Genomic DNA, 9,507 nt, shown 5'->3' on the forward strand with positions numbered 1-9,507 from the left:
GGTAAGAACTGGCTGAGTGGGGAGGGGGCTCACACACTTCTGCCACCCCCTGGGAGTGCCCACATCCCTGGGGACTGCCTCTCCCGGCCCCTGCATCCATGGACCTGCATCCCAGGTGCCCCCAACCCCCCAGGCCCAGCATCTCCTGCATCCTGCCAGCCAGCACCCCCCACCCCAGGGGCTGCAGCACACCCTCGCATCCTTGCTGGGGCATCCCCGCTGCCTGCAGCTCGGGCATTGCCTCCCTGGGTGCTCCTGTCCCCTGTGTACCAGACACATACATCCTTGGGGAGCAGCAATCCCTGATTCTGGGTGCTGCATCCCCAGGTGCCTTTATCCCCGGGGCCAGCATCCCTCACATCCCAACCGCTGCATCCCTGGGTGCCTGTGTCCCTGGAGCCAGTGTCTGCTGGGTGCCTGCATCCCTGCGTGCTCCCACCCCCGGGGCCAGCATCTGCTGACCGCTGCAGCCCCCAGTGCCTGTATCCTTGGAGCCGGTACCCCCCGCACACCCTCCTGCAGCCCCCCGCCGCCTCTGCCCCTCCCGCACCGCCGCCGCCGCAGCACCCGCCGCCCGTGTCCCCCCGCCCCGGAGTGCCCGCAGCAGCGATGGATGCTCCCCCGGGGACCCGCACCCCCAGCCGCTCCGTCCCCAGGACCCCCGCACCCGTGTGCCGCAACCCCGCTGCTCCCGCCCCGCCCCGCCCAGCTGCGCGGTGCGGGGGCGCGACGCGCCGCCCCGAGGCCGCGGCGAGGGGCGGGCGCGGGGGCGGGGGCCGGGGCCGGCCCGCAGCGCAGGGCGGGCGGGCGGTGCCTCGGCGGGGGCCCGCAAGCTGCTGCCCCGGCGCGGTCCCGTCCTGCCCGGGCTGCTGGGAGTTGTGGTCCGCGGCGGCGGCGGCGAGAGGAGAGGAGCGGAGCGGAGCGGCGGCCCCGCACGGGCAGCAGGTCGGTACCGGCACGGCACGGCACGGCACGGCACGGCGGGGGGGCGCGGGGCCGTGGGCGGGGAGCGCAGCCCGGCTCCGCCCGGCCGGGGCAGCGGGGCTCGGCGTCGGCCGGGCGACACGGCCGCGTCGGGTGACACCAGGGCGGCGGGTGGCACTGCCAGGCTGGGGGACGTGACACCAGCGCGGCCACCCCGGGTGATGCAGCCCCGCACCGGGTGATGGAGCCACCCCGCGTGGTGCAGCCACCCCGGGCGACGGAGCCACACCAGTGACACCAGCGGACGCCGCCACGCCGGGTGGCACCGCCACACTGGGTGACACCGCCGGGGTGGCACCGTCGGGGTGGCACGCGGGAGGAGAGGCGCCCAGGGCTGCCTGGCCGTGCTCCAGCTCCGTAGTAGCAGCTGGCACCCACCCTGCCTCACCCCAATGCTCCTGCATCCAGAAGCTCCCCGCGCCGCTCCCGAAGGCGACGCCGCCAGTGCCAAGCCGAGGACAGCCCTGCCACGCGTCCTCGCCACCGCGGGGCCCACAGCCTGGGGGATCCCGGCTGGGCTGAGCGAAACCCACCTCCTCCGGGAGGTGCCGGGGCCCCCGCGGAGCTGCCAAGATGCAACTTCGTGCTGCATCGCAGCCTCGCTGCCTTCCTTACGTAACGCCGCTGCTGCCTGGCACGGCGCTCGCCTCCACGTCCTGCACAACTTCAGCGTGGAATTGATTCCCGCTCCTCGGGGCTGGCTCTGGTGTTTATTGCCAGCTGACGAGCCTCTTCTTGGGGCTCAGGCCGGGGGTGCTTTATGTGACTACCCACCTCGGTGCCGGGCCACGGCGCTGCGTGCAGCCAGGCTGCGAGGGCGACGGCACCGACCGGCCCGGCAGCGGGTCCCGGGCGCGGTGCTGGTGCTTGGGGCCCTGCCGGCACAGCCCCCACGGAAGGTGGGTTTGGGCAGGTTTGCATCGGGGCTGCCTGTGCCCACGCAGGAGGGCAGCTGCAGGGCTGGATCCCCGCGGGGGCTCTGCCCAGACACCCCCGCACAGCCCGGGGCTCAGCAGCCCGTGTGGGCGCGGGGGCTTTGGTCCCTTACTGCTCTGAGTGTCCCCCTGATTTTCCCCCTCTGAGGTGTTAACAGCAGCAGCGAGGCCGTGTTTGTGCTGTGCTGCCCTCGCAGGGGTGTGAGAGACTTCAGCTCGGGGGCCCCGAGGCTGTTGGACCCCCCCCCAGCCCTGCTCCCCCTGCTTCGTCAGGCGGCTTCTGAAGCAGCCTGGCTGCTGGGCTGAGGCAGGGCGAGAGCCACCCTGCATACAGATCATGCCAGGGCTCTGCCTGCCTTCCCGAGATGCTCCGGCCCCGCGAGGAGCAGGGGGGGATTGTGCTGGCCTCGGGGAACCCCTGGGAGCAGCTCCGTGTCTGCACCCCCAGGGCTGAGGCTGGGGCAGGCAGCGTGTCTGGAGGGATGCCCGCCGTGGGGATGGAGGGAAGTTATCTTAAAATGCCCAGGAGGCTGTGACGTGCCACGTGGCTTGCAGATCCCGGGACGGGACACGCAGGCAACGTGCTACAAGGAAGTAGGGTGGAGGGAGGTCGGCTGGGTGGATGTCCCTCCCCGGGGTGTGGAGCTGCCCGGAGTGTCCCCAGCCCTGCGCAAGGGCCACAGCTGCAGGGTCAGGCCACAGCCGAGGCTCCGCCGGCTGAAGCGCGTCAGCATCGCAGTCAAGAGGGAAATGCACCTTCATGAACGGGCTGCAGGACCTCGGCGGGGAGGGCTGGCAGGGGTTTGGATCCCTGGCTGATAAACAAGCCAACCCTGGGTGCCACCATCACTGCCGTGCCCCGGCCGGGTGCTGGGCTCCCGCCTCCCCGCAGGGCAGAGCTGCCGGCGGGCTCGGGGCTGTCGGCTCGGTCTGGAGGGAGAGTCATTTCAGAGCAGGTAGATGGAGGGGATAAACGGATGTGCTGCAAGATAGGGCTGTTCAGGGATTCTTCCCAGCTTTTGCCTTCCCAGCTGCCTTATCAGCCAGATTTCAGACGTGATAAGGCAGCAAGGGAGGAGAGAAATGGGGGGGGAGAGCAGGAGGGGAGATGGTCACCCCGGGGCAGTGGGAGCCAAGGGGCCTGGCTCCCCCCTTACCTTCCAGGGGACAGCAGGGTATGTGTGGAAGATGCTTTCGGGAGGGGTGGGGGCTTTTCCCAGCATGGGACAATATTGGGCTCCTGGGCAGAGAGGAGGGCTCCTCACCCACCACCCCCCGGCTGCACCCCGTGCACTGAGCCCCCGCAGCGACCCCGAGGGGAAGCTGCCTCCCTAATGCCTCCGGGTTTCTCTCCCCAGCGCTGCCTTCCAGGATGCTCAGCCCGGGAGCGCCGGCGGGGACCCTCCGGGCACGTTGCTGCTGACCCACGGCGCTGGGACCCCCGGGCAGCCTGGCTGATGCAGAGCCCTCGGGCGCGCAGGGGAGAGCCGCAGCTCCGCGTCCCCATGGCAGCCCCTTCCCTCCGCGCCCCGGCCCAGCTGCATGGTGTGGGTGCCCCTGAGGAGCACGAGGACTGACCGCCGGGCCCCGCTGCGCGCGCCCACCCCCCGCTGCACCACCATGTCTGTGGAGTGGCTGCTGGACTGGAGCTGGTCCCTGGACGGGCTCCGGGATTGCATCGCCACCGGCATCCAGTCGTTCCGGGACTGCGACGCCACCGCCCTGGCCACCGTCGCCTGCCTCCTGCTCCTCTTCGTCTGGTACTGCTACCACGTGGGGCGGGAGCAGCCCCGCGCCTACGCCACCGTCAACGCCCTGATGCAGGGCGCCGAGGCCAACGGCGTGCAGAACGGGTACGTGTACTGCCACTCGCCCGAGTGCGTGCGCTGCGCCCACCACGACGGCCTCAACCAGAAGCTCTACCACAACCTGCAGGAGTACGCCAAGCGCTACTCCTGGTCCGGCATGGGCAGGATCCACAAGGGCATCCGCGAGCAGGGCCGCTACCTCAGCAGCCGCCCGGCCATCCAGAAGCCAGAAGTCTTCTTCTTGCCCGACTTGCCGACCATGCCCTATTTCTCCCGGGACGCTCAAAAGCACGACGTGGAGTTGCTGGAACGCAACTTCCAGACCATCCTGTGCGAGTTTGAGACCCTCTACAAAGCTTTCTCAAACTGCAGCCTCCCGCAAGGATGGAAAGTGAACAGCACGCCGAGCGGGGAGTGGTTCACCTTCCACCTGGTGAACCAGGGCATGTGCGTGCCCAGGAACTGCCGGAGATGCCCACGGACGTACCGCTTGCTGGGGAGCCTTCGCACCTGCATCGGCAACAACGTCTTTGGGAACGCGTGCCTCTCCGTGCTGAGCCCGGGCACCGTCATCGCCGAGCACTACGGACCCACCAACATCCGCATCCGCTGCCACCTCGGTAAGTGCCCGGGCAGGGGGTGGGTCATCCCGGCTGGGCGTCCCCGCCACGGGCAGGGTGGGGGTGCTGCAGCTATGCGGGGCTGCATGAGCCTGGAAGAGGCTTCTTGCACCCTGTTCTCTCTGAGATCAGCCACTAATTGCAGCCCTGGGGCCAGCTTAGGCGCCTGCTCCACTTTGGGGCTTTGGCAGCAGCAGCCTCCCCAGGAGAGGCCGGCGCTCAGTCCCCCCCAGGTGCCCGACCTCCCCGGGGTCCCCAGCTCAGCAGCAGGAGCGTTTCGCCTCCCCTCCCACAAACCTGGAGCTGTGGGCTTCCACCAGTGCAAGACACGGGGTCTCCGGACCACCCCCCCTCTGCAGGCACCCCCCCTCCCATCACGGGCTGCGGGGCAGCCTGGGGTGCTGTGCCCCAGCGCCGCCCCCCCGGCAGCTGCCCCTCTCGTGGGATTTCGGGCACTCTGCGTGCGACACGGGCAGATGCGAGCAAAGCTGCTGCTTTGGTGCAACTCAGGGGTGGGGGGTCCCAGGGTGTCCCCTCCGGCACGGCGTGGTGTTTCCCCCCGGCACAGATGGCCGGGGCTCTGCCGCGCTGGAAGCGGCACAGATCGCGCCGGGGGTGGCACCGCACGGGCCCTGCTGGCAAACACCGAACGCGCTTGTTCAGCCAACTCCTCTCGGGTAAACACGCTCAGGCGGTGACTGGCCATTTATTTAGGTTGGGAATCAGGCTTGAGAGCTGATCCGAGGAGCTCTGCAGGCCTGGGGGAGCTGGGACGTGCCCTCGCTGGTGCCCAGGGGCAGCCCACCACCCTCGGTGGGGCGCGGGGGAGATACGCTCCCCAGGCAAGGGCAGGGAGCTGTGCCTGGGAGGGGGCTGGAGGCGAGGTCTGGGCTGGCTCCAGCATGCCCTGCCCCGGCAGCGTGGGGCCAGCCCTCCAGCTGGAGCACGCACGTCCTGGGGAGACGAGTGATGCCCGTCGTTCCCTTGTCCTTCCACGTTTCCCAGCTCCATCTGCTCCGCGGCTGCTGGCCCTCCAGCCAGGGCACAGCGCCGTGCCCGGGCGCACCAACAGGCTGCTCGTGCTCTCGCCCACACCCCCACCTCGGTGCTGGGGACTCGGCTCCTGCTGTGCCCAGGGCGCGGATGTGTTTGAGAGGCAATGAGCCCTTTCAGGCCAGAGGAGCCGTCAGCGTAGCCGAGTCGCTCTCTCGGGTTTACCCCAACCCGCTACTGCTCTGCTGAACACACCGGGCACCGGCTCTGCCCTCCGAGGGACAGGGCAGCGTCCCCGGGGTGCGGGTGCGAGGGAAAGGCTGTGTGCTGCCGCCTCCCCTGCGGCTCAGCTCCCCCTTCCCAGCTGCAGCGTCTCCAGCTGAGGCCGTTGTGCAGGGAAATGGCTCCGGGTTCTGCAGGCTTTGAAGCATCCGTCAGGGAAGCAGAGCCCTGCTGCACCCGCTCGGTGCTGGCATCGCTGTGAGGTCCGGCCCTGCTCGTTTGCTGCATCGTTTGTGAGCCACGTGAGCCCTGACCCCTTTCTCTGCCACGGCTGCGTCCTCGGAGCAGGCAGGCTGACACGGCGGGGGTGACATTCCTGATGCGCGGGGTGATGGATCAGCCCTGACTGCCCTGACAGTATTTTAGGAAAAGACCAATTTATTTCTAGGATTGTCCTTCACGTGGCTGTCACAGAGCCGCTTCCCTGAGGAAGGTTTTGCGACCCTCCCCTGACTGTCTGTCGCTGCAGCTGCCTGGGGGGGACCAATGGGCAGCGTCTCGGGTGGGGGACGAGTGAGAAGGCAGATGCTGAGTGATGCAAGGTCGAATGGGGAGCTTGTGGCAGAGCCGGGAATTGAGCCCATTTCTCGTGTCCCAGCGCAGCACCTCCTCCTGCCCCGGCCTGGCAGGGGCAGGGGCAGGAGAGGGCAGGCTCTGCCTCTGGGCCTGATGCTAGAAAGGGCACCAGAAACCCGGCTTCCTACGTACACTCCGTGTCTGTGGGCTCCGGGGACTTGGTGGCCATTCCAGGTGCAAAAGAGAGTGTCCCCGCTGCTGAGCTCGTCAGGGTACAGCGAGCGGCTGCGGCGGCCGGGGACGAGAGGGGCAGGGGCTGAGCTGCACCAGGCTCCGAGTTCAGCTCCCAAACGCAGCGCCAGCTTTGTGACTGCTCTGAACCCCTGCTCTGAACCCACGCGCCGAGCTCAGCGCAGCGTGTGCTGGAGGGAAGCAACCCCTCCGCAGCAGCGTGGAGCTCCCCGCTCACATCTCGGGGCTGCTGCCCTGTCCCGGGGAGCACAGCACCGCATCACCCCCCCTCTCCTCTCTCTTTGTGCCTGAAGGTCTGAAGACGCCCAACAACTGTGAGCTGGTGGTGGGGGGCGAGCCGCAGTGCTGGGCGGAGGGCCGCTGCCTGCTCTTCGACGACTCCTTCCTGCACACGGCGTTTCACGAAGGTCAGTCCAACGCGCGGCTCGCGGGGCCTCGTAGCCTCAGCTCACACCGACTGGCCACTGCGCCCAGTCCCTTCTCCTGCCCAGGCGTCTGCAGGGCTGGAGGCACCCGCACCCCACGGGGGTGACAGCGCTGCTGCCCTTGGCTGCGCTGGGGAGGGCGGTAGCCCCGTTCCTGGCGTGGTGGGGCTTGGCCATCACGCACCCGCCCTGCTGCTTCAGGCTGCTGGAGCACCCCGGTGCCCCTCGTCCTGTGGAGCCCCTGGAGCCCCCTCCTCAGCCCGCCCCAGGGCTCGCTCCCATCCCACTGTGCCTGCAGCACTGCCAGCCTGGCACGGGGCCCGGGGATCCTCTCCCTGCTGCGGCAGCCGCCACGGAAAGGCTTCCCTCGTCCCTGGGCTCCGGTACCAGCAGCCTCAGCATCCTCTCGCCCTCTCAGAAGCAGCCGCCCCGGTGCAAGGCAGCAGCTCGGTGCTGATGTGCCAGCGGCGCCTTTGTCTCCCGCGCAGGGAGAAAAGCTCCACGCCAGCTGCTTTGCTGCCTCTCGCCATTGCTGGCGGAGGCTGTTCCACTTCAGCTCTGCTGGATTAACCGGCATTAGTGGCTGATGGCGTAAAAGCATCGAGCAGAGCTGTTTAACGCAGGGGAGCGCGCGAAGAGAGCGCGAGAACAAAAGCTGTCGCTCCCCCATCGCCCCTGACGAGGGGCTGGGAAGAGCTGCTCAGCGCAGAGGCAGCTCCCTGCACGGAGGGCGAGCTCAGCACCGTGCCCGCTGCCCCGCGACGGGAAACCGCCGGGTCTGGCTGCCCAGAGCAACCCCGGAGCCTGGCAGGGAGGACTGTGCCCCGCACTGGCTGCTGGCGGCACTGGGCTCCCAGTAAGCAGATGTTGTTTACTGGGATGGCACTGGGCAGACACCTCCCTGCTGCGCACAGTCTGCCCAGGTGCAGGCAGGAGCTGCGGGGCTGGAGCCCATCACCGGGGCGAGCACAGCCTCACCCTGTACTTGTATCCCACCAGGTCCCCCGGAGGAGGGTCCCCGCGTGGTCTTCATGGTGGACCTGTGGCACCCCAACGTCGCTGCGGCGGAGCGCCAAGCCCTCGACTTTATCTTCGCCCCGGGACGATGACGGCGCTGCCCGGTGTCGTGGGTTCAAGGGCGGGCGGCTCGGCTCCAGCCCCGCGCTGGAAGCTTCCCCAGCACACAGCCTCGGGGTCCTCCCGCCCCGGGGCTCTTGTAAATGGAAACTGCGACGTGTATCAGCGCCCATCTCTCCCCTCCCATCGCTGGCTTCAGGGATTCTTTTCCCCCGTGGCAGCGCATCGCCTCCCCCCGTGGTTACCTGCAGCCCCACTCCCGTACGTGTTATGTTGCTACTGTGTTTTGCGGTGTTCAGAAGTAGAGTAACAAAACCAAGGGTGTTCGTTTGAATGTAATAATGTAAAACTTCTCGTGGTCATCAAAAGAACAACACACACACGCACCAGACCAGCAAACCAGCGCGGAGCTCAGCCTGCCCCGGCCGGGGTGCGCACCCTGGATGGATGGATGGATGCCAGGGGCTGCAGCGGGCACAACGCACCCCCCGGGCAGGGGCTGCTCCGGCTGGCGCTCCCCAGCCCTCCTGCCTTGGGAAACCTTTTTGCCCCGTGGGCAGGGAGAAGAGGAGGATGCCAGCTCCCACGCTGCCCTCGCAGCTGCAGGTGCCCCCAGCCCCAGCGAGCCCAGGAGCACCCCGGCGTACACCCTGCTGAGGGGACAGCAGCCGTCCAGCCCTGCTCTTTCATCTGACCAAGGGTGTTACCAACTGCCTAAATCCCTTCTTTGCTTTATCTGCGACCTTCAGTTTTCACAGCTCAAGCTGGGCAGCCCCCCGGGGCAGGGACACTGTTTGGGAATACAGTGCGGGGCTTTTGTTTGCCCATGGGCAAAGGCCAGGGGAGGAAGGAGGTCACACATCCTTCTGCTGCTCAGTCTCCTTTCCCGGAGCCAGGGCGAGCGTACAGAGTGTGTACCCAACAGCAAAGGAGAGGGCTTTAATTCTGCAGCCCAAGGGACGAGCCCTCCACCCCAGGGACTGCTGCCCGCCCAGCAACAACCCGCTTTTCCTGAAGCCGCCCAGCACCCAGGGGTTGTGTGGGGGTTTCGGGGTAGGAGCTGCCGTAAGGTTTATAACACAGGGAGCACAGCGTGTCGCGGGTGCTGGCTGCTGTCCCTGCGCCTCTGCCTGGGAAGCAGCTCGGTGGCCTCAGCACAGCTCTGGGGACCACTCACCTCCACGCCAGGGGGACGCAGCCTCGCTCCTCTACAATTTCTTTACAGATTTTTCAGTGATTGGATTGCAAGATAAGGCAGAGATTTCAACTACATCCGAGGGATTTTTTTACACCTGTCTTGTTACAGAATATCTGAGTGCATGATTTCTGCCCGCATTGACTGCCTGGCGCCAGGCCCTGAGGACGCAGGCTGGCCTGGTGACTGTCGTATGGTTCGGTACCATTCATACAGTGGATAAGCAAAGATTATCAATAAACAGTTGTGCTGAAAACAGAACGGGCTCTGTCTGCTCCTGGAACTAGTGCAGGGCCAAGCCAAAACCACCGCGGGGTCGGGTCCTGCTCAGCCCCGCTGGCCCCAGCGGCTCAGCCGGCTGCTGGGGGGGAGAAACACGCTGGGGATGCCGGAGCTGCGGGGTGGGCGGAGGGGATGGGC

General features: G+C 67.6%; 1 protein-coding gene across 1 annotated transcript; it reads left to right on the top strand.

The window, feature by feature from the left end:
* The first annotated feature begins 3,461 nt into the window (after positions 1 to 3,461).
* ASPHD2 (aspartate beta-hydroxylase domain containing 2) lies at positions 3,462 to 7,924 on the top strand. The gene is made up of 3 exons (XM_068412911.1): positions 3,462 to 4,347; positions 6,684 to 6,797; positions 7,815 to 7,924. The coding sequence occupies exons 1-3, from the start codon at positions 3,462 to 3,464 to the stop codon at positions 7,922 to 7,924; spliced, it is 1,110 nt and encodes a 369-aa protein (XP_068269012.1).
* The last annotated feature ends 1,583 nt before the right edge of the window (positions 7,925 to 9,507 follow it).

This window comes from Nyctibius grandis, chromosome 14, assembly GCF_013368605.1.
Source record: "Nyctibius grandis isolate bNycGra1 chromosome 14, bNycGra1.pri, whole genome shotgun sequence".
In the NCBI taxonomy this organism is placed as follows: domain Eukaryota; kingdom Metazoa; phylum Chordata; class Aves; order Nyctibiiformes; family Nyctibiidae; genus Nyctibius; species Nyctibius grandis.